Genomic DNA, 25599 nt, shown 5'->3' on the forward strand with positions numbered 1-25599 from the left:
AGGTCACCCGCTCGGCTCATCCCCGCGTCCGCCACCGAGCGAGTCTTCTCGCCTAGCTGCTGCTGCTGCTGCTGCTGCTGTTCTCGGCTTGGAGAAGGGGCTGATACGGAGCTGGAGAGTCGCGGTGGGGATGGTGCTGCTTTTTCTTCCCCTTACTAACCCCGATGTTCCTTCCTCTGGCCGGAGCGTTGCGGGCTCCTACCTGGGCTGGGCTGGGCAGGGCGCTTGAAGCGAATTGGGGTTCGCAGCATCGTCCCGGGCTCCGCATGATTTAAAAACGAAATAAGACGTCTGAAGCGAATCCCGTCCAGGCTGCCTTTGTCTTTGGCCGGGAGCATGTGGGTGAACCCGGAGGAGGTGCTGCTGGCAAACGCCCTGTGGATCACGGAGAGGGCCAACCCTTACTTCATCCTGCAGAGAAGAAAGGGGCACGGAGGAGATGGAGGCAGCGGAGGGCTAGCTGGTAAGGGGGCGAAGAGGGCTCCGAGGCGGGAGGGGGAGAAAGAAGGGGCAAAACTGCTCAGTTTGGATCTTCTTCTTTTGCCTTTGGGGTGGGGGGGTGCTGCTATTGCTATTCTTTGGGGCGTTTATTCACATGCCATGTCCACGCCTGGTGTCTTGATGCAGGGTCTGCATTTGCAACAGGTGTGTGCATTTCACTTGAAGGTATGCAATTTGTGTGTTTGGTAAATTCAGGATGCCAGTTTTTCTTTATTCATATCATATATCTATATTGGCTTGCTTAGGCTTTTATTATGGTGTATGGATGGCTATATCACCTGCATGTCAGTACTGCTGGGGTTGGCAGAGTCTCTACTGATTATCGTTTCCTACATCCTTGTGCAGAAGACTTAGAGTGGCATCCCAAAGTCCTTTGAAAATTGCACGAAGGAAGATTACTAATAGCACACACAGAGAAGTTTTAGCTGCAGTCCTTGCACAATTTCTTGCAAGTAAGTCCCATTGGACTCTGATTACTTCTAATCAGCCATGCATAGAGCGGAGGTAGATTGATAGAGTGCTTTTGTAACTTACCTTCAAAGAAATTACCGGTATGTGAAGGCCACTCAATTGTTATTTTAGATATGCTATACCGGGAGTGACATACAGTGAGGTCTCACAGTGAGTTTGGGACTTATCAGGAATGCAGGAATCCCAAGTGAAATAGTAATTTATTCACAGGAGCACATTGCTTTTGTCTTGTATCAAGAAAAAAATAAATTCTGAGCCATCTAGCTCAAAAGATCTAGAATGGTTTATGGCAGAGTGTCACAAGCTTCATTCAGGTAGAATATATGAAATATAAAAGCAATAAAATACAATTTAAAAACCAGCATCTATTGCATCATATTAGAATTTACTGCAACAGGCAATAAACTCATTAAGTGATCTGCCAAGACTCGGTGGTCTGTGGGACGGACAGAAAGTTGGGAAACACTGATTTAGGGCATGTCAGTTTCTGTGGCCTACAGCAGTAAATGTGTAACATGATGAGTCTCATTTCTTCATCTCCATTTGCACTTCACTATTTCAGTGAATCAGTTCCTCACCTAAACCTAGCTTGGTTAGAGCCAGCCAGTCCAAAGCTGAAATTGAAATGAACTGGACTTGCCATTCTAGAGAACTCCTTACAATTTAATATGACAGTTCAAATGTTTTGAGTGTAGTAGTTGTAGTTGTGATGTCTATTAGCCATGTATGTTTTTTTTGCTAGCATTGATCATCTGGAAATAGTGAAGATCTGGCAAGAAAACCAGGATTCAGCTTTAAAAATTTTTGTTTTACATGTGCATTGTCACTGCGCTTTATATGGCTATGCTTGGTTGTAATTTGGGTTGAATTACAATACTGGCTGCAAGACTCTGATGGCATCTGCAAAACACAATGTCTTAATTGGCACTAAAGGAATTTTAATTCTGTAGCACTACAGTGTTGACAATTCCATCGTTCCCAAAAATGGTTGTGCATCTCTCTCTTCTAGTCTAAGGTTATTTTTAGGATATTTTGATTCAAGTGTCCTAGAAAGCTTTTGCAGCAAGGCTCTTCCATTAGCCACTATTGTGCATGCTATATACTTCATTCACTTAAATGGATTATTCCCCCATCCCTTTGGTCATAGTGATCTGTCAGTTGTGCTGTACTTGCCAAGGACAGTTACCTAAATGGAAATCACAGGAATGAGTCAAAAATACATTCTCAACTTATGCTTGTTTTCAGCTTGCTTTCTTCTGCTTCCTAATCTGTATTGATATTTAATTGTATAAAGTCGACTGACATCAGTGAAATGGCACACTTCCCCCCCCCCAAAAAAAATCCCTTGCCTCATTGTAACATTGGGCTACTGTAAAGTAGGGTCTGGCAAAACTGAGTCACTGTAAGCATGTCTTGATTCAGGTAGATGCTTGAGTTTATCCCATATATAACTTGGAAAAACTACAACACCTCAATCACTCCTTTCTTGGCCACCTAGAATATTCACAGATAAATGGTTCAGATGTAAGCTTCCTAAGTCAAAGCACTTCAGCCACCAAATCGTGCTGGATCCATATACTAATTTTATGGTTTTGTTGAAAGCAATGTATTTTATGCATGCCAAGAATTCATTCCATTGGTAGCTGTTACTACATGAAATAAAGGCTTTGCAAAATGTGACCTTGCCTACATGCAACAAAAAATGGTAACAAAATACATTTATTGTTGAAGGTGTTTGCCTGAAGGCTCAAATACAGCCCTTTTAGAGCAGGCATATAGTCTGTGTGGCCTTTTGCGCATTGGCTATCTATGCAAATCATGGCAATTTGCAAGAAGAAGTGCAAACAAAAAATAGATCTAAAGAAGAAGAAGAGGAGGAGGAGGAGGAGTTTGGATTTGATATCCTGCGTTATCACTACCCGAAGGAGTCTCAAAGCGGCTAACATTCTCCTTTCCCTTCCTCCCCCACAACAAACACTCTGTGAGGTGAGTGGGGCTGAGAGACTTCAAAGAAGTGTGACTAGCCCAAGGTCACCCAGCAGCTGCATGTGGAGGAGCGGGGACAGGAACCCTGGTCACCAGATTACTAGTCTACTGCTCTTAACCACTACACCACACTGGCTCAGGAAGACTCAGTTTGCCGGAGAGAGATTAATTGGCCTTGGTAGTTGGCAGTATTTCAGATTAAACAGATTTTGCAAATGTAAAGGGTTTGGCTAGAGCACATTCAGCTACATGTAATTTCCTGTTAAAATATGAAAGCAGTTGATTAGATTGGGAGGAGGAATCGCAGAGTACATGCTTTGCAAGTAAAAGGTCCCCGGTCCAGTCTCTGACATTTCTAGTTACTGGGTAACAAAATAAAGAAAAATCTGTAACTAGGTGAGGAATGAGAAACCTTCAGATGTTTCTCACATTTATCCCTGATCATGGACCATGCTGGTTGTGCCCAATTGGAACTGGAGTCCAACAACATTTAGAGGGTATCCTGTTGGCTGCCTTTGCTGCACAGCACAATTTGCTTTTAAGTCATTCAGTGCTGAAACCTGTCAGGGTTGAACCGGATGAGGAGGAGTGGTGGCAAGCCCGCCCTGGCAAGGCTGCACCCATGGAAGAATCTGGGGAAATGGAGGAATTCATACCTGGAGAAGACTGGTGCCGACACTCCTCAGAAGAGAAAGAATCAGATAGGGAAGTGGAAAGACCTGAACAGGAGGAGGAAGAAGTTGAGCCAGAATCAGGCCCTTGTGAGGAGAGGAACCGGCTGGCCCCCTCCCCTCCTCCCTTCTCAGCTGTAGAACGAAGGGAACAATTAGAGGCAGCTGCAGCTCGTAAGAGGCATTGTTATGAGCCGGCTACTTAAGGAAGGCTGGATGCTCTGTTCACCAACACCTGCAACTGCTGTGCTGGAGCGCATGGTTGTTCTTGCTCGTCCTGTTCCGGGTTACTATGTTCGTGACTTCAGCTTTCTGACTTCTGGCTTGATCCTGACTTTGGCTTTCTGACTTCTGGCTTGAACCAACTTCAGCGACTCCTGACCCCTGTGCTGCTGCCTGACTTCAGCTGGCTTCTGACCCGGACTGTTTGACCTCGGTTTTATCCGACTCTGACTGCTCCTCTTCAGCGCACCAACTTGTTGGTGTCCTAACAAAACCCATCATAAGACTTGAAAGTTTAAATTAATTGTTGTGTGCTCCATTAACATGGAATTGGTTTTCCAAATTTATGAATGTCTGCCCATGATGTGCATGGATGTTTTAAGTGTACTCTGCTCTGTTGTGCATTTCCTTCTTGCGGTGCACACTTCAGATCATGTACAGCAGCAATTGGCTTTTAAAGAAGCAACTATGAGAGTCCCTTGCAGATTAGCATTAGAACTTGACATGCACTCCTAGTTCCCAGGCCTTACTCTCTGCTATTGTTTATGGTACTATAACTGCTTTCAGGTGTAGTCTGCAGAATACCTACATAAATGTGTTTTTTTGTGGTGTCTTCCATTTGGACCTCTCAGGGAAACAAGAGATGCTCTCTGTGTGTTTACAAATTACATTTCTACAGAATGAGTATTTTTATAAATACAGTTTTTATTGTAGCAGTTAGACCACAGCAGTGTGGACTGTGGAGCTGTTCATTGCAGCCTGGACATGTAACAGTAGTTTTAAGTTCATGAAATGGTGCCAAACATCTTTCTAACACATTTGTTTAGGTGGCTGGCAGATGGCTATCCGCTGACTACCAGGGGAATAAAGTGCTCGCAGAAACTGTGGTGGGAATGGTCTTCTCTCACCATTATAGTATGATAGGTTGACATTAATAGATCACCAGCACTATTTTTTTTTATAAAAAATGTCATTTTTACATATAGTATGAAATATTTGGTATACAAGGAGCTTACAGCTTAATCCTGTGCATATCTACTTCTAAGGCTCACAGAGTTCTTTGGGACTTGCTCTCAGAATTACAGCCTTGGACTGCAATCCTCTGTACTGTTAACTCGGGGGGGGGGGGGGGGGGCGGAGAGCTTCATTGAATTCAAAGGGGCTTACTTCTGAGAAGGCATGCATAGGATTATGCTGTTAAATTCTTTAATGAAATGATTATTTTCCCCCTCAGTGCATCTAAATATTTCTTGCTGAGTTGTGACATTTTCTCAGTAAACTCTTAAGGGATTGACAAAGCATTTCATAATTCATTAAAACTACAAATTCTCTGTGCTGATGCTAAACTTTAAGTCTTTAAGATGCCTACCTCTTTGTTATAGCAGCTAATAAGGATTGGTAGGAAACTGGGCCCTGGGGATATTACATCAATGCAGTTCAGTCATATACATGTCTTTTAAAAAGATGTAGCAATAAAAATATTTTAATTGATTTGTGTGTATAAAGTAGTTTTAAGTAGTTTTAAGTAGTAGTAAAAAGGACCCCTGACCATTAGGTATTCATTGTTAAATCACTTCAAGATGTTTCATTGGAAGCAATTAACAAATGGGATAAAATAATAAATTAATACTACTCTCAAGTAGAGAAGAGTTCATGATACTTACTCCCACGTACGTATTGGTACATATAGGTGTGCAGACTACATCCACAATTCTCTATCTAGTTTCCATGGAGTAAACCCCATTAAACTCAGTGGGACATAGTTTTGAGTAGACACTATAGATTTGTGCTGTGTACTATCAGGGAAACCAGAATCTGCAAAAGATGAACCAGAATTCGGGGCTCCATAAATATTTTCATCCACAAGTGGACTCTAAAAAAAGCAAGAAAAATTCACAAAACTTTCATAATTTCATTTAAGTTTTTGCACTCTTTCAGTTATTTTGAACCTTCTTGTGCCCATATTAGGCAAAAAGTATATACCTACAAACTCTTAAGTTGGCAATGTGCAAAAATGGTCTGCTCCTTTAAATGCATCCTGCCCTCATCCTCAGATCAGAAAATGTTGTGAAGTATTTTCATCCCAAGATCACTGAAGCTACTGGCTTCATAAATCTACTGAAATGGGAGGGGGGGCCATTTTCTGAGTACCTTCTTGCCTTTTCACCCAATAGCCTAATTACTATTTTGTTAAGTTTAAAATAAAGCAGTAGTGCATCCTTCATGGTAACATAATTTCATATATCATACCATAAATTGTTTTCTTCATATGATTTTGTAAACATCTGAAACTCAATCCCTATCAATTGTGAAATTTTACAAAACTTTTCTTGTAAGTTACTGAAGTTACCTTTTCTTGAACCTTTAAAAAATTGTGTAGCAAAAGTAAAGGGAAACTCATTAAATCCTCAGGCAAATTGGTACTATATTTAGTATTTCTAAGGGAAGGTTTGGAACACCAGACCAACTAAATTAGAGAAAATAGGCACTATGGTATCCACTTTATAGGGTTATTAGGAGCCAAACTGACGAATATTAAAAACTTTGTTTAATGTTTCAAGAGTAACAAAATCATGAAGAGAAGCAACAGTATAGTAATGGCATGTTCAATTTTAGTGCCGTAAGTACTTGGCTTGTTTGCTTATGTTCTAGGTCAGTGGTGGCCAACTCCCAAGAGATCGCAATCTACTCACAGTTAAAAACTGGCAGTGATCTACTCCCTTTTTGGGGGGTTCAGGTCAAAGTTCTTGAGATTTTTTTAGGGAGGAGGAGAGCCCCGTTTTTTGGGGGTTCAGGTAAAAGTTGAAAGTTGTTAAGTTTCTTTGGGGGAGCCAGTGATCTACCCATGATCTACCACAGACGTCCAGTGATCTACTGGTAGATCACGATCTACCTGTTGGACACGCCTGTTCTAGGTTAAATGAATGGCTAAAATGTTTTGAATTCATTGCACTTTGCAATCTCCTTGTTTTTAATTGACCTTTAATTTTTTGTTGTGCAGTACAGCAGCATCTTTGTAGAGGCAGGGTTTACTGCTTTTGATCCTCGCTGCGAAGAAGCAAGGATAGATTAATAAAGGAACTTTTCATCAGCATCTTTGCAGGATTCACATACTGTATATAGAAATGCTACTGTGGCCTTCATAGTAACATTTACTATGGGAAGATTTTAATGTGTGATATTCTGATGTGTTTTGGTATATTCTGTTGGAAGCCGCTCAGAGTGGCTGGGGCAAACCTAGTCAGATAGGCGGGGTACAAAAACAAATTATTATTATTATTATTGTTTTGTTGTTTTGTTGTTGTTATTGTTTGCCTAGTTGGCTTTGAACAAGTTACTCTTTCTTGGCCTCAGTTGTCTAACTAGGCATAATGGTATTGTAAGGATGCTTGTGCTAAAAAATATTGTGCAGAAAATGTTAAATAAGACATAGTGCAGCATTTGCTTTCAAACATCAGATAGTGTTGGCTTTCACATCCATGCAACACCAACATTTTATCCTTAGATTTGAAAGGCTGCATTTAGGTAATAAATTATATGTTTCTCAGCAGTGGGATATTTCAGGAGAGTTATCCATTTTACAAAGTAGTTATTACTTATCTCTCTTTTTTTTTTAGACCAAATGTGTGGTCTTTTATGCTAAAGGAAGAGGGAAGTTTTGGAACTCATAAGGGCGTATTTAAAAAATATAACAGCCTATATTTCTACATTTTACTTTGCTGCATGTTTTGTGATTTTAAATCTCTGTTGGTGTTTTCTCACCAAAGAGTACTTGCCCCAAACTCGGATCTTGGCATCCAGGAATTTCCTTGTTATACCGGTACCTATTTTTTTCCTCGTGCCATCAACAATTGTAGATTTTTGACACTAAGTCATATGGATGGCTCTTCCTGTTATTATTATTACTATTTAAATGAGTAAGCCTATTGACCATATGGCTTGTCTTGTGAAATGAAGGGAAAATTAGCAACCATAATACAGCCAAAAGGAAACAGCTGTTGTGATTTGTTTGTCTATTTCTTTTTAGTTTTCTTGATGCATAAGATTCCTTGGTGTAGAATAGATTTCAATCTCCCTGTGCTAAAAGAAAGTCAGTGAAAAGTTGGAAAATGCAATGGTAGCATATCTGATGGGCTCAAAAAATTCCTAAATCCCACTGCTTTAAAAGGAGAGCAGGAGGGATGTGTCAAGTCTTTGCTTATGCCTAGCCATGTATCCTAGCCCTTGTCAATGTAAATTTTGAGCTATGTAACCTGTACTCTGAGTTGATGCTGAGACCATGTGCTAATTTCATTAATAATTTGGGGATTTCCAAAGCATAGAGTCTGAGTTCTTCATCCAAGAGTGAGAGCCAGGACAATGTACTGGTTCTGTATAAGACAAAGAAGAAGAGCTCATGTATATCATTGAATATCCCATGGTCCCTTGTCATTTTCCCTTGATGGAATACTTGGCGAACTTGCCAATCTGTCAGGAACAAATTGCTGAAATGAAAAATAAAACAATCAAAATATGTTGATAGGCAAGTGAAGACATGTTTAGCAGCAGCAGGCATGACCTGGCACCAGAAAGGATTCATGCAGATATAGTTAATTATGTGCATATAAAATACACAGATTGAATGGAGCCACAGTTTTGAAAGTGCTCCAAAAATAACCTTTGGTGCTGGGCAGAATTGCCTAATCACCTTGGTTTGATTTCAGCAAGATATTCCTGTAATATGGGACTTGTTAGGTTCAGAACTGACTGGTTTAAATGTGTCAAATGTCAGAGGTGTGGACTTCAGCTACATTGCAACATGTATTGATTGTTTTACATTTTCTGGTTTTGTTTTTATTTGTGGTATTTTTCTCTGGTTAAGTCACTTAGTACAAAGAGACTAATGAATTAATATTAACAAATGGCAGCAACATCTTTACTTTCAGAATTTCCCCTTATTAATAAGTGAAACTCCTTAGGACTCTTCATCTCTTTGTCCACCCCCAAATCCATTGTTTGGAGCAACTTCACTGGTTACCTAGGTGTTGCCTTTCCTGCTTGCAGGCATGAGCATGAATTTAAAAAAAGCCTGGGGAGTACTTAAGAGTGTGTAAGCGAACATAATTAACTAGAAGATTCCATTTGGGGCAGTGTATCTCTGAACCGGTTGCTAGGGGATTCAAATGGGGATGGTGCTGTTATGCTCATGTCCTGCTTGTGAGCATCTCTCAGACCTCTGGTGGAACACTGGGGGTACAGGATGCTAGACTAAACAGGCCTTTGGTCTGATCCAGCAGAGCTCTTTCTGGTGTTGTTATTTTCACTTTCCCTCAACCACATCTAAAATAACCAGTCCAAGATGCTGCTGAATAATTATTTCTTCCCTCCTGCATTTATAACTTCCAGTGTTATTAAGGACATCTGTCCTTTCTTCCCAGTAGATAGAAATCTATAGAACTATAGTTGGAAGGGACCCAAAGGGTTATCTCGTCCAAACAGCAGGAATCAATAGGTGAAGAACACTTGGCAACTTTTTTGGCAGTCATTCGCAGCTGTTCTTGGGCTTAGCTCTGTACTGCCATTTCCTGGCTGTGCTCCTTTCCAGTGAATATCCTGCAGTTGTAAGAGACTGGCATGCTCGAAGTGCCAGCATGCTGAATAGTCTTGAGTCAGGTCCTAATTTGACTGCCGATTACTTCTTGTTCAAATGCAGTAACGGACAACATGGGAGTTGGGGAGAAGATTCACACTAACTCCACAATTTTTATTGAGTTCTTGACAGAGATTATATCTTAATTGCAGCAAATGTAAGTGGTGGGTTAGAGAAAAAAAACAGGACACAATGTTAAATTTCTAAAGCCTGCAGAGACTTTTGTTTGTTTGTTTGTTTGAATCCTGGAGTATTTGCAAACTTGTTCAAGCTACCCTACTGTGGCTTTTGAATTCTGTACCCCAGTGGACCAACACAACTGCTTATGATTTTCACATGCAGTATGAGATACTTCCCAGTCTGCTTCCAGGTTGTTGATTCTCACTTGGGAACCTGAGATCTTGAAACACCCATAGCTGCTTCTTGGCATGTTTTGCTTCTTTGATAGAGGATCATTCAAGTATAAGAGAGTTTGCTGAGCTCTTGCTTCCTGATGAGTGAATGTGCCCAGCCAGTGATGTGATTACTCACTTTCGTTGAGTACACACCATACATTTAAAGCACACACACCCCAGCAAAGAACCCTGGGAACTGTAGTTTGTTAAGGGTGCTGGGAATTCTATGTCTGTGAAAGGTAAACTAGTTTCTAGGATTCTTTGGGTGAGGGGAAATGTGCTTTGAATGTATGGGGTGTGTACTTAGCCTTGGTCTTGACCCAGGCTCCCCCTCCCCTACGACTGATCGAGGCACTTAAAAAAAAATCTTATGCACTGGGATTTTACATTCCTGGGCAGATAGCCAAGTTCACCACAACGTTGCTTTGCCTTCCCACGAAGCACTATATCAGTGGACATGTTCACTAAGCATGTTCCTATAAAACAGGGTGGGCAACTTATCAAATATAGTAAATTACATCAGATTCCCTCCCCACCCCCATTATGTACAGAGATCAGATTGCAACCACAAAAGCTAGAAAATTACTTTTTACAATGAAAGCTGATATTCTCAGAATGCTAAATGAGTGCATTAGGTGCATGGTGCTCACTTGCAGACCACATGATGCAAGGCACTCAGAGGACCATCTCAGAATGCTGGGTATGCATATTTTTTTGTTCTGTGCTTTCGTGTTTGAAAACCTATCTGTCAGGACTTTCAGGTTCTCTGAGGCTCATCATAGTTCGTGTGCTGAGCCTCTACATTGCACCGAGTCTCTCTCTTCTAAACGTTTGAAGCAGTTGACCCTGAGGGAAACACCTTGTCAAACACAGCAGAGTTCAGCTAAAAAGGATTTTCAACCTCCAGGGAACCTTATAAGGTGACTAGCGCTGGAGGATTCTTAGTGACAAAATCAGTCATGATTTTATTTCCTTTTACCCCCTATGTGGGCATTGCAAGACACACAGAGGCGCCTTGCGAGAGCATAATGTTGGCACCTCAGTTAGACAGGAGGGAGTCAAACCAGATTTCCCTTCTGCATCTCCAGCTAGCCCTGCACACCCAACCCCAACCCCCCAGCCACCACCTCTTCCTTCTTCTGGTCCAGCTCCCCTCCTTCCTTTCCACAGGGAGTCTGTACCCAATGGCAACAGCTGGAGAACTATCTGCACAGCTTTCTATTATCTGTCTTGCGGTGGGGGGGGGTGTATCGAACACTACTTAGATGTATTTAGAAAGCCATTTATTTAGAAATAGAAGCTGGGTTGCTTAAGACCTACTGCTCTCTTTAATAATAATAATAATAATAATAATAATAATAATAATAATAATAATTTATTTGTACCCCGCCCATCTGGCCGGGTCTCCCCAGCCACTCTGGGCAGCTTCCATCAAATATTAAAATACATTTAAAATATCACAGTTTAAAAACTTCCCTAAACAGGGCTGCCTTCAGGTATTTTCTGAATGTCAGGTAGTTGTTTATTCCCTTGACCTCTGATGGGAGGGTGTTCCACAGGGCGGGCGCCACTACCTTTCTTTCATGAGTGGTCTATGGTAAAACCTTGACAGCTTCTGACAACTGTGAAAGGCACAAACACAGTGAGAGGGATGGCTACCACCCAGCAGCATCACCCAGGTATCTCCACTAGCTTCTGCCAATTTCATCCCTGACTTCAGCCGCCCAACTTCCACTGGCTTCCAGCCATGAATGTTGACTGGTTCATGCTGTAGGAACATTTACCATATTTTTTGGTCCATAAAACGCTCCGGACCATAAGACGCAGCTATTTTTAAAAGGGGGAAAACCAGAAAAATTATTTTTTTCTGGTTTTCCTCCTCTAAAGGTCTGGGACCAGTCCGGCGAAGGGGGCGAGGGAGGAAGGGGCAGCCCAGTAGCGATGCTGTTGGGCTTCCCCTTTCTCCCCTCCCCACTTTCGCCAGTGTTGGGGGAGGCAGGCGAAGCATTGTCGGGGGAGGCAGCAGGGAGCGTAGCAGATGCTGCTGGATCCTCCCCGCAGCCTCCGTTCTCAAAAACGAGCCTGGTTTTGTGAATAGAGGTGCGGGGAGGATCCAGCGACATCTCCGCTGCCGCTACAGCGGAGAAGCTGCTGCTCACCCCCCACCAAAGCCTGCTTTAGCAGGAGGCGGGGAGTGGTGGTGAAGCAAGCAGTGCCTCCTCCGCTGCCCACCTCTTGTAAAAGCCTGTTTTTGTGAACGGTGGGCAGTGGAGGAGATGCTCTTCGCTCCATAAGACACACCAACATTTTCCCTTACTTTTTAGGAGGGGGGAAAGTGTGTCTTATGGAGCGAAAAATGCGGTATATATAATATAGCAGGGTTAAAGTTTCCTTATTTAAGTTTACACAGCAGCAAGCGGATTGCTGACTTGTTTGAGTCCTTTTTAATAATTATGTCTTCTACCTTCCTGCCTTCTTGTGGTTGTTAATCCCTTTTGTCCCTCTTAAAAGAAAAATACACATGAATCTGAATGATAACAAAATAAACTAGTTTACAGTCAGATTCATTGAGTACATACTTAGGTTACAAAAGATATAAACTATATATTAAATATTAGATATTAGTGAGTCCTAAAAAGACTCCATCAGAGCATTTACTACTTAATACTTCTATCAGCAGCAGCCTAACCGACCAACAGACCACACTGACTGTCACATAGAGGCAGTTAGTCCTCTCTTAGAATGTTGGATTTGAGTGACATATCCCACACATGCATGTACCTTTCACCTGGAGAGTGACCTCTTGAATGCATAATTCCCAGGCACACCACATCCAGAGGTGACCTATGCTGCCTCTGAATTTACCCAGACACACATCATTTGCTCTGGAACGGATCCCGTTCGCATGCAGAGGTACCACTGTAGGTGTATATAGCTGTGTGGTTTAATCAGAGTATCATAGTGCTCTGTGTGTTGTGTTGTGTTGTGTTGTTGTGTCTGTGTTTTGTGTGCTTACGTTGGAGTTATCTGCCTATAGCAAAAAGCAATCTACTCCCTAAATGTGTGTGGAGTCATTTCTGTTCATATTTGCTTAGGAATGAGGCCTACCTTGTTCAGTAGGACTTACTTCCTTAAACGTTTACACAGAATTGCATCCCAGAATTTCATTCTCTCTTTCTTTTTCTTTAGGTTGGCTTTTGTATTCCATTTTATGCCAGTGTGTTTTTAATGTCATTCTAGTAATGTTTTTGCTTTAGTTTGAGATTTTATGGTGTTTGTATTTGGGCGATTTTATTGTTTGTTTGTACTTAAAGTCTACCATTCACCGCCAACAACAACAACAACCCCGCATTAAAATAAAAATCACAAAATGAAACAAAAAAGCAACAACGAAACCACAGCACAGAGCAGCAGTGCACAGCAATATAGGATTATTGTATTTACCTGTACAATTTATTGACTATAAAAACTGCCCAGAGGACTTTGGCTGATGGGAGATCTAAATATAGCATAAAATAAATAGAAATCAAAGGTGGGGTTGGAAATTGTACTCCTTTTTATAGCTGAATGTATGTGCAGATGAGAAATTAATCTCCTTTCCCTTAGCTGTATCACTGTGGCTACTTTGCTACGTAATACAAACTGGGCTGGGGGGAGTGGAAACCATCTGGAACACAGAACTATGAGTTTAACTCACCTGTGTGCTGTGTTCTGTTGAACAAAATAATAGGCCCCTTCAGTTTTGTATCTAAACAGGGCAGATAGAAAAATCATAGCTTACCTGGCTTTGGGAAGGCAGAGCAACAGCTGAGGGGGTTGGGCAGGTTTCAGATGTTGCCAAGGGCTGCTAAAAAGGGACCTGGGGGCTACATGTGGCTCTTGGGCCATGTATTGGACCACCCTGCCCTATATGCTGGAAATAATGGTTCTAGCCTCCTCCCACTACAAGCTAGCTTCTATGTGCAGGGATTTGTCTTCTGATTATTGATAATTATTATTTATGGAAGAGCATTTTAAAAAGTGGTACAGTCCACAAATAGGTTTTCCACTGATATTTCTTATTAAAGGACATTTTAAGTAGAGAAAAGAGATGCACTGGGTTTTGTTGTTCTCTCTCAGCCTCCAGATGGCCAAGCTATAAAAGGGGATTAATTATCCTGCATATGTGAACACAGAGTCTTTGTCTTAGCTCACTTCTTTAATTTTTTTCTGTTTTGCATATGCCATGAGTTCTCTCTCCCCCATTGACTCACTGATGCCCCCTGGGATTGTTTCATCTGTAAAATGGGCATTTTTCTTGGGACGGGAAGGAAAATTTACCATATATTTCCTAGGATTTCTAGTTGTATTTTAATAGGGATCATATTGCATGATGGCATGGAGCTTGTGAGGATTTACAGTGCTTTTTGCAGATTAAGATTTCTCTTACAAGGAATAGTTTTATGCTTCAGGAGTTTTGTGAAAGAAAGCTGTATTCAGTCTCTTCAAAGCTTTCACTCTTTGCTATTTTGGGGTGGGGAACCAGCACTGAGAGGAGTGGATGGATCTGCTGCGGATATTTTCTTTCTTCAAAAGTTAAATGAGACAGTTGGGGAACAATTTTACCTTTAGAGTATAGAGAATAAAACTCAAGCCAAGCTGTATTAATCAAGCATCTTTTTTTTAATGTATTCCTGACAAACCTACAAACAAGTTAAAACTGAGAGAGCTGATCTTTTTAATCTATTGCTGGGGAGGGGAGAAATAAATGGGGGGGGGAACAGGTTTAGTAACTAAATCATACGATTGTGTAGTAAACTACAGTGGTACCTTGGGTTAAGAACTTAATTCGTTCCAGAGGTCATTTCTTAACCTGAAACTGTTCTTAACCTGAGGTACCACTTTAGCTAATAGGGCTTACCACTGCCGCCGCACCGCTGCTGCACGATTTCTGTTCTCATCCTGAAGCAAAGTTCTTAACCCGAGGTACTATTTCTGGGTTAGCAGAGTCTGTAACCTGAAGTGTCTGTAACCCAAGGTACTACTGTACTAAGACCTTGTTTAAATCTGAAAAAGTAAAGGCATTCATTGGTAGTAGAGAACATGTATAGGACTGGGAGAAAAGTCTGGTCTCCTGAAAACGCCTACCCCAATCTTATACGCACTGTTTTGTGAGTAATGCCCATTGAATTTAATGACTATGGTTCGTGGGATGCAGCTGGTAATTATGGCCGTGTCTGCCCTTGAGTTGCCATTTTCTTGCTGGTTCTATTCCCGCCTTCCAGCTGCCATTTTGTAGTTTACTCCTGGGGGATGCCAGGGCTCTGGTTAAAGAAATAAAATAAAATTGAACGACATGAAGTATTCCTATCCCAGGGGGGAGAGAAAGCAGTTGTTTCTGTTAAGTATTGTTAAAATGTCACTTGGGAAAGAAGTATGGTGTAATATTTAAGGCTCTAGTCTTGGTAGCTTTTTCCTAAAATCTAGAATACAGTAGTTATAGTAAGGAGCATTTGCTCAAGATGACTGCTAATAGCAGATTTGTAGTCCAAACCTTGCTTTCATTCTCAGTGTGAAAGGAAACAGTTGGGTTTCTGCTGTGGCATTGTCAGGCTGTTAATGAAGAAATCTTCACTTTTGGAATTTGGCTAGTATTCAATGCAGTTCGTACCTAATTACAACGTGCTAGAGCATTGTCTCTTTGGAGAGCTGTTACTTGAGAAGATTACCAACAAGCTAAAAGTTGCATCCTCGTTATTGAAGTTCCCAGTTGTGATTAACCTTATTGCATGAAATCGTAATGTCCCTAGCCTTCGGAGCACTTCTCTAGTGGAATCAGTGTTGCAATGGGAGTCTTTATAAAAAATTGTGTTTGTTGCGGGTTGAGGGGCTGATAGTTCAAAATAATCATTAAGTCTGCAAGTCATTAAGATAAGAAAGAAACAGTGCATGCTCATTTTCATACTTGCATCCTATGTAGTTTCTCAGTTCTTGCATCAAATGGTAGTATGGCTGTAGTTGCTAAGTCACTTGGTTGGTTGGTCTGTTGTTCCCTGCTCCTTAGCTAAAAAGGCTCCCAGTGTGGCTTACGTATAATAAATGAAAGCAAGACAGCCCCTGCCCACAAGCTTTCAATCTAAAAAACACAGCACGCAAGAAGTAAGGGACAGGGAAGGAAGAGGGAAAAAGCAAACTCAGGTGGTGTAACTCAGGGGCATGTGGTGGCTGATGGAGCTGGTCTTTTGGCAAAGCTGAACCTTGCTTCCCATTTCAGACAGTTCAATGGAATGGAATATATCTCTTCTGAAATTTATTTATTTTTAAGTGTCCACATGTTCTGGAAAGTATCTGATGCAATATTTCTTCTTTCCCACCAGTGTTTATAAGAGGTAATCTTATTCGGTAGCTAGAGTACAGCTCCATATCTTCCCTTTCCATTGGTCTGGAGATGACAACATATCTATTACCCATGCTTTTGCCAGCAGCATATATGCTGTAGTTAATATTGGCATGACTCATGCTATATGTTCCTTCCTGAGTTGACCTTTTATTGCTCCCAGCAGCACAACATGAGTTTTTAACTGAATCAAATATCCAGAAATATCTTACTCCCTGCACTATCTGTAATCTTTTTTTAACCTGAAGCCATCCCACCAAATGTGGGCAAATGTCCCACATTTACATCTCAGCATGCATCAGGCATATTTAGATATATTATGGCTATTCTATACAGTATTTTATTAAAAGCATTTCCTTGAGCGCTTATCTGAATAGCAGCAGCAGCAGCAACAACATTCTTCTGTCCCTCTGCTAATCTGTTATGCAACATATGAACATCTAAATATTGAGCAGTGTTGCAACTGCAGCAAGCTTGTAGTCTTTAGAATGGTAATATGAGGTTTAATGTCTCTCAAGGTGATGAAACCCCATATCCCCATTGGGCTGCAATGGGATCTATGCATCACTAGCACCTAACTGTACATGTGCTTTTGGTTTGCCAGGCTACAGTAGCCTTGGTTGAAAGAAATAGAGAACCTCTAGATTAAAGTCACTTGAGTAAAAGTCATAAGAACCACAACATAAACCATTGTGGATTTTGTTGTTGTTCTACTGATCTCCTATGAATTATCAGCTGGTCTCTGACAGAGACTTGACTCCAAAGCTGACACATGATGGTGGCATGTATGACCAGTTTTCCAGGAAGCATAATACTGTATATGATTGGATTTGACTCTTGAATGTAGCAATATATGTAGCTGAATAGTTCTTCAGTCAAAGTCTAAAAATGGGGAAAAAATGAGGGAATATCAAACTTCTGTGATCTACAACCAGTTTTCCTCAAAATGAGAAAGTTTGCAAACTATTGTACTCAAATAATGAAATAATGCTGTTTTAAAAGTCTCATTCAGTTTTGAACTTTCATCAGTTCCACTGTAAGTTATGCATTGCCCTATGCCAAGAATTCCATGTTAACTGTGATGCCTTGCAGTTGGTGCCATATGATGAATAGAAAAACCTGACTGTTCTTAGCATGCAGCTGCATTTGATATGGTTTTCAAAACTTTAAATGTGTTTCCCTAAGCACCAATAAAGTACCGGTAGTGTTTGGAGTAAATTGTGTCTTTCCAGTTGAAGCTAGTACCGTATTTTTCGCTCCATAGGACGCACTGGACCATAGGGCGCATCTCATTTTTAGAGGAGGAAACAAGAAAAAAAAATATTTTTCTGGTTTTCCTCCTCTAAAAGCCCTGTTTTGTTTTGTTTTGCTTTTTTTTGAGGATCAGCTAAAAGTTTTGCAGCTTTTTTGCAAAGGGAAAAGCCCTGGCTTTTTTGAGGATCAGCTAAAAGTTTTGCAGCTTTTTTACAAAGGCAAAAGCCCTTTTTTAAGGATCAGCTAAAAGTTTTGCAGCTTTTTTTGCAAAGGGAAAAGCCCTGGGGTTTTTTTTGGGGGGGGGTTGAGGATCAGCTAAAGGTTTTGCAGCTTTTTTGCAAAGGGGGAAAAGCAAAGAGGAAAAGCCCCATTTTTATGGGGTTTAACTCACATTTCTGAAAAATCTTAAGGAAAGGGAGCCTTTCTACTGTTGCCAGACAGATAATCTAATCAGCCAGTCACATGTCCTGGGGAAAAAAACAACCTCCCTCTGCAGCACATTCAACAAAGGAGGGCGGGGCTGAAAGGGAGCCGGGACTTATCTCTCTCCCGATCTCTTGCTGATCAGCTGCTGAGCGGGGTCCTTTCAACACTCCCTTTTCTCTTTGTAAATTAAATAGCACAATCTGCTTTTGGCCCCTGGGCAATTCAGCTCCAGGGACCACCATTCGCTCCATAAGACGCACAGGTATTTCCCCTTACTTTTTAGGAGGAAAAAAGTGCGTCTTATGGAGCAAAAAATACGGTATATTAAATCTCTGATGTTGTACGTTTACATGTGTTGGATCCATGTAATCAGATATATTTCGTGGTAAGGTATGTTTCATTCATAAAGGTTAACCAGGCATCGCTGGGAGGGGATGAAATATTTAGGGGGATGTAAAAGATTTTTGTATTATCCAAGTATAGCAGGGTGCTGGAAATAGGTAGTGGAGGCCTTGAAACAGAGGCAGATTTGAATTTCTCACACCAAAAGAAACCCACATTAAAAAAAAACCCCTCATGGAAGAAATTTGTAATAATTAAACTTCCGGCGGCTGGCGCCATGATGGATGGTCGTGGGCTGCTTCGGCTGCGAAGCACCCAGTTCATCCCGGGGGTTAGGAGCCCTGCAGCCGCATAGCGGGGCTTCAGTTGGGGCGCGGGAAGAGCGTCCCGTGCCCTGGGCTCCCCGGCAGTGCCCGTTGTGCTCCGAACCCTTCCCCCGCACCCCCTGTAAAGGGGGAGTGGGGGTGAAGGGACTACGGAGCCGGGCTTTAGGGGACATGCCCCAACCGGGATGTTTACATGCGGCGGCAAAGTCCGTGATGAGCGTCTCTGTTCTACCTGTCATTAAGGAGTTGCTAAGAAACCAGAAGCTGTGAGTAATTGACTGACTCTTTGTATTCCGGGAAAGCTCTGGGATTAAGAAGAAAGGCAGCCCGCCTCTCTCCCTTCGGGTGGTGAAAGAAATTAACTCTTTAAGTGACTGCTGCTACAATAATCAATTGAAAGTATTTGGAATTTGAAAGCTGAGTCTGTTGAGATCTCCTTTTGGGGGTTAACTGAGGAAAAAATATCTCCATTTGAAGTTTTGGTCTTTATACTCTGGCATCGGAAGAAATGGCGGCGATTTGGACTTGCGTAGGAAAAAATTGAGACAAAGGAAGGAAAAGACAGGAAACGTAACTTGATACCCACCTCCCCCCCCGAAGATGTTGGACTTTGCGCTTATGTTGGCACTGAAGGACTGGGAGGATGAGGAAAAGCTTACTGTCTTTCAACTGGAACTGCTTGATCGAAAATTAAGAGCCTTGAGTGCGATTATAAATGGAAAGAATTTGTTTTCCACAGAGGAGGCTTTTCGAAAGTTTTATTCAATGGAAACAGACTTTTGCAAAGAGCTGGAAGATGTGTTGGAAGGATGGTTTGAGATGGCTGAGCAAATCCGAATGGAACAGGGGCCGATTTCAGGGGGTGGCAGTAGCCCTGGAACGGAAAGATTTTTAATATCCAGACTCCGAGGTGGCAGCCCGGGGTCGAGGGACACAGAATTAAGATTTCTACAAGAAGAAGAAGTATGGTACAAAGGCACGGAGAAACTCAGAATGGAGAGGATGAACATCTTGGAGCTCGATGCAGGGTTTGTTGTGGTTGCAACCTGGATCTGTGGACATTCAGAAGAATACAATAGGAGATCCGGTTCTGGTGAAAGACAGGAGAAGATAATGGACAGAAGGGGAGTGGGTTGAATTAATTAATGTATAATATAGATGGTCTGCCATGGCATCCGAAATCGGAGTGTGAAGTCTGTTAACTACAAGTTTATTTTATATAAGTAAGGAGATATTGAATTTAAGTTAAAAGCAGCATGATAACTGATAGAAGAAATAAGTTTAGCTGTAAGAATATTTGGTTAAGTTTTAGGTTACAATGCAAAGATTAAGACAAAGGTGTTTTTTCTTTTTTAAGTAAAGTTAAATTTTCATAGAGAAAAGTTGTTAAGGAAATAGTGTATTGTTTTAAAACCGAAGGTGTACAGGCGGGGGAAGTCAAACGTCAAGATTTGGAACTAGAATTTTTTTTTTTATAGTAAGGTATACAGATAAGAAGAAGAATCCTGACATTATGTGTATTTGTATTTGTTTTGATATTTGTAGGTGTGGGGGTTGGGTTTGTGTTATTTTGTGAAAATGTCAATAAATTCTGTTTAAAAAAAAAAAAGAAATTTGTAATAATTAAGTTTCACGCCCTAAAATGGTATTCCTTGCTGTGGCGTGTCAGATAGCTGCCGCACCTGCTGCTCCTTCCTCTTCCTCTTCCAGGACGATGTCTACAAAGGCACATTGCAAAGGTCTCAGACAGTCCTGAGTTGAAACGTCCCTCCCTTGTCCTGTGCCCAACTGTGCTAAGGCTGCCTCTGATGCCGATTGCTCTGCAGAGAGAATATGCATCAGAGGAAGAGCTGGTTCTTGAATACATTTTCAGCTTGACAAGAAAATGTTTGGGAAAGTGCTCACTGAAGCATTTTCTTCATGCACAATAAAGGCTGAAGAAGGGACAAGCAAGGTCAGTGTCTCAAATTATGCTCAATTATTTATTACACTGTGCTCTTATACGAACAGAGTGTAGTTCAATATGTTAACGCCGCACAGGCTACACCTCCCTCTTATTGACTGAGACTAAAACAAAAGGGGGGTAGAGGGCTAATGGGTATGAATAGAGGAGTGGAGAGATTACTTACTCCTGGCCAAAGGACTATGAACAGATGCATTTCCAGAGGAGAGAGATCAACCAATTGCCTACTAAATGTTTCATTTTAATTACGTGGAGAAATTTCTAGTGCTGGTTTGCACTCTGTAGTAACTGGAATGTGGCTATATCTCTGTGTTGGTGGCGGTGTTTAAAAACATTATTTTGAGCTATAAGGAAAATCCCAAATGTGAACCAGGATGTGGCGAGCCATGGCTATATCCCAAAACAGAAGGCTGAGAAATGACCTGTGACTAGTTAACCATTCAGATTGTGCATGGCCCGAAAGGTTTTGTGATGACTGGATAAAATTATGACAGATCAAACAAAGAGCCGAGCAGTAAAGTTCTAGAAGAACTCATCTTTAGTCAGTAGGGTGGATCTAAGAATGGTGAATAGAAGAAGTAAGTTAGCTACCACTGCTGTTAAGCACTTGCTTAAGCGCTAGGAGAAGAGTTCATTCAGTCGGTGACCTGGTTACCTATTTAAAGTTGCCTTTCATGATGATTCACTTGTTACTTTTGTCTCTTTCAAATTGCTCAGATTAGCACTTTAGTTTCACATCACCCAATCTAAGGCCGATAATCTAGTCACTGTATCTTCAGGCTCTCAGATATTAAATATATCTATCTTATCTGTTGTTGTTTTTTAATCTGGGCTGGAATGTTCTGTTAAGTTCATGTATCCATGTCTACCTCAAGGCAGCAGTACTGTTCACCACTGAATTACTTTTCCCCCTAGGTCTTCTTGTGGGAACTCTTGATGTTGTGCTGGATTCAAGTGCAAGGGTAGCGCCATATCGAATTCTATACCAGGCTCCAGACTCTATGATATACTGGACTATTGCCTGTGGTAAGTATTTTAACAGTGGCTAAAATTACCAGTTTCTTAGAGGACTGTATGCTCCATGTAGCTCATAGGAGTACTGAGTTGCATACTGTCTTGATGACAGACGTCCCCTCACTTACATGGGGTCCCCACATGAATAAGTGAAATGACATAAAGTGGGGAGTACCCCACTTTAATAGGGAGGGTCCGCAGGGAGGGGGGATTGAGAGAGAGAGAGAGAGAGAGAGAGAGAGAGAGAGAGAGAAACTCATGTGTGCCGCTGGGGCTGCTGCCTGGAAGTCGCTATGGGCCGCTACCTGGCCTGTCCCAAGCCTCCTCTAGATCGGAGCCCTGAATGGCATGCTTTCCCTCCTTTCCAGGAAGGAAGGCCAATTTATTTATTTATTTTGCGGTGACACACATAAACGTCTTGTGTGAGTGGAAGGTGTGTTGCCTGTACTGTGTGATGACATCGTACTTGCATAGCAGGTCATTTATGAGATCCAGGCTCTGAAATGCTAAAAAGTTATTCTCCATTTAATCTTCTGTAACTATCAAACCTGGCAATTAACCCCACCAAGCATTTGTTTATAATATGACATTGCTGTTACTGGATTTTATCCAGATTTACTCATGCTTAGATTAGACCAACCCCATTGATTTGTATGAGTGTACTCAAACCATGACTGAAGTCTGGATCCAACCCATTGTGTTGTGTTGTAGCCTGTTGTAATCTAGTGAGATTATATTGAGCAGTGGCTGTGGTCTATTGTAGATGTAATGCTGTCAAACTCTTAAGACACTTAAGAACAGGATACCAAGCTGTGTACAGCTACTGTTCCCACATTTCCTCTCTTATGTGGATTTTTTTTGCTCCCTTTCCTTTTAAGCATTAACTATGACAAGGGTAATACAGTAAACACTGGCTAGTATTAGCTATTTTGACATTGTTGCAGTTTTATGTAACAATCGGCGCCCGTTGGGGGCCATCGGCACGGCGATTGGTGCCCAGGGCAAGGCGGCGATCCACCCGGGGGGATTTTGTCACACACACACCCCTCAGGGATGACACCTGGGGCAGACCGCCCACCACCACCACCCTTCCTACGTCCTTGTGTGCAGGTACAGGTGGGCCACACTTTTCATCAGATAATGTGTCTCTTACATTCCTTTTATGAAGATATATTTGTGTGCCCCAATTGTCTTTCCCGTAACAGAATTGCTGGTGGAAAGAAGGGAACAAAGCTGGGAAGTATTAGTGTTTTTCTTTTTTGGAAAAAAAAATACATTCCTGTTTCAGAATAAATTAAATTCCTGAGAATAACAAGCAGGAACAACAACAGCAACAACAAAAACTTTTGAAGTATGACGGCAGTTGTATCCATATTTAGAAAAAGTGAATAGTAACCTCAGCTGCCGGTATAATAATCCATATATACAAAATAATTCAGACAGTGACTGCAGAACAGATACTGTGATGGTAATGGCTTGGTAACTGTGCATTTTATTGCTCCACAGGAGGCAAGACATCATCATTTTGCATCTCTCTGGCGATTTTAAGTGCTTTACCTATATGTTGTGTTATGGCTCTTTTGTAGGTGTGTAAAAAGCTATGGAAAGAATAACTCGGCCTTTAAAGCCACATCCGGAGTTATAACAGTACATTTTCATGCAGTAATTGCAAGCAAAGCCCAACATGATGATCACATATGGGCCTTTGCTGCCGCTGTTTAAATTATGTAGGCTCTCAGAAATGATTTGTGTTGAAAAGGCAGAGCAGAAATGCCAGGCCTCCCTGGAAGCTGCAGAGGATGATCTCATTCCTCATCAGCCGAGCTGTGTTGGAGATAAGCTTATGCCTGCAATTCCCAGGAAATCATTTCACTACTGTGTTAGCTTTCTAATTTTGTGGCTAGGAAATAATTGATCTGCACATACCTATGCCTTCCTGGCACTGTTGTAGCAAGCTCTTGAGTGATGTGTATAATATGTACTGTATAACTTTTATTCATTCAGGAATTCAGTGTAATCTATGGGCATAATTCTGATGACATGAATCACTTAAATCCAATTGATTAGGCTATAATAGGAGGGAGTTAAGCCCACCTTTTTAGTAAGTCCACAAATTATCTTAACCTTTGGGGGGCTAGCAGAGGATGGACTATGAGCTTTCTCCTTCCCCTAGTACATTGTATTTTACCTTGGACACAGAGGATGGGGGTTCTGTTTTCTGGCATGCTCCTTGGTTTCTATGCTGGGTTTAAACGAGGGATGGAGCACTCACCTGCATGAAATTCATTGTCTGCTAGACCTACCAGGCAAGTACTTAAATGCAAGACTGAGTGAAGTACACACTTAAATGTATCTGATTGAATTGTATCCTATTTACCGAAAGTATTTGCAGGGCAATTATTTCCAAAACTAGAAGAGAGAACTTAGAGGTCTGTCCTTGTTTCTACTTTTGGGTCAAGGGGAAGAGACAGTGCTGCCAAGTTACTTCAACAACCATGTTCTAACTTTCTATAATGCCATTTAGAAGTGACTCTAAATTGTTACCATTCTAGGAGAAAACCCAAGGGCTCAAGGATAAGCAGAAAAATTAGATTGCTGAAAACTGCCAGCCTAGTAAAGTCTATTCAATCCACAGATCATGTAGGCCCAGTTGTTAAGATCATTTGGCCCCTGAATGCCGCTCTCATCTCTCCTACACTTTCATGCCCCTGGAAGGAAACTCACAAGCTTTCACTTCCTGTTTCAAACAAACCACAGTTTCCCATGTTATCCAAGTTCATATAACTCTGGTTTGTTTTAAACTATGAGTAGTAAGAACAAGCCAGGATCACACTATGGTTTCAGTTCCTGCCTTGTTTGGAAAGTATAGGCAAACTACACATCCTCAAGTTCAGACCTCATGAGGAACTGTGGTTTGTTAAAGATGGGAAGTGAAAACTTGTGATTTCTTCCAAAGAGGCATACTAAAGAGGGGAGGGAATGGACGGTTAAGTCCAGTCAAAGGCGAATATGGGGTTGTGACGTGACGGAAGCCAGAGAGCATGGAAATGCCATTTTCCTTTCTGCCCCAGTGGTATGTATTTATCTACTTGTACTGGTGTGCTTTCAAACTGCTAGGTTGGCAGGAGCTGGGGCAGAGCAACGGGAGCTCACTCCGTCGCATGGATTCAAACCACTGACCTTCTGATCGGCAAACCCAAGAGGCTCAGTGGTTTAGACTACAGTGCTACCTGCTCCCCTAAGAACTATGTCATGTTCACATGGCAGGATACCATGGCTTCTTGTTACAACTGAAGGGGGCCATGGTGTTCTGTTGTGTTTTGCTTTAAAATGCACAGTATTCTCTTTGTCAGGTTTGTTTTGTTTTGTTTTTGGTTATCCAATAAACATACTGTTGCACTTCTATCCATAAATATATTTATTTATTTTTGCTTTATGATGAACAAATTACAGACATAATCTAGCAATTTATCCTGTTCTTGTCTTAGGTTGTTCAAGGAAAGAAATAACTGAGCACTGGGAATGGCTTGAACAGAATTTACTACAAACTCTTTCGATCTTTGAAAATGAAAATGACATAAACACATTTGTCAAAGGAAAAATACAGGTAGTGTATATATATTGTCAGCACAGTTAATTATCCTCATGGCCAGGAAAAAAGCTATTATGCAAGCTTGTCCTTTATACTTGATTTGCTGGTTTGTGTACTTCTCTGTTTCGGTAAGTGCAGATTCCAGTGAGCTTCATTATCTAGTTTGAGGAAGTATGCACCAGTGTAAACAAACACATTGGTATTATCAAGTTGCATAGATAAGGGTGAGATCACATAACTATCTTCAGGTTTGGCAAGGGACTTATGTTAGCCATGTGGAATTTCAGAATTTTCATCTTGTAACAGCAGAACACCTCCCCACAACACAACATTAAAAAAAAAAATGCAATCAGTTTACCAAAACAGGTTTACCATGTAGCTTGGGATGCTATTGTTTGAGAGCGAGTAAGGCCAGGTCCTTTTTGACAGAG

The 25599-nt window shown here is 41.4% G+C and overlaps 1 protein-coding gene across 1 annotated transcript in view; it reads left to right on the forward strand.

Moving 5' to 3' along the window:
• The first annotated feature begins 89 nt into the window (after positions 1-89).
• TBC1D9 (TBC1 domain family member 9) overlaps positions 90-25599 on the forward strand; it is a 52031-nt gene continuing 26521 nt past the window's right edge. The window contains exons 1-3 of the mRNA XM_033160822.1: positions 90-463; positions 21478-21588; positions 25065-25183. Coding sequence (XP_033016713.1) covers positions 337-463; positions 21478-21588; positions 25065-25183 — 357 coding nt within the window. The 5' untranslated portion in view covers positions 90-336. The remainder of the gene's footprint in view (positions 464-21477; positions 21589-25064; positions 25184-25599) is intronic.

Source organism: Lacerta agilis, chromosome 9 (assembly GCF_009819535.1).
Source record: "Lacerta agilis isolate rLacAgi1 chromosome 9, rLacAgi1.pri, whole genome shotgun sequence".
In the NCBI taxonomy this organism is placed as follows: Eukaryota; Metazoa; Chordata; class Lepidosauria; order Squamata; family Lacertidae; genus Lacerta; species Lacerta agilis.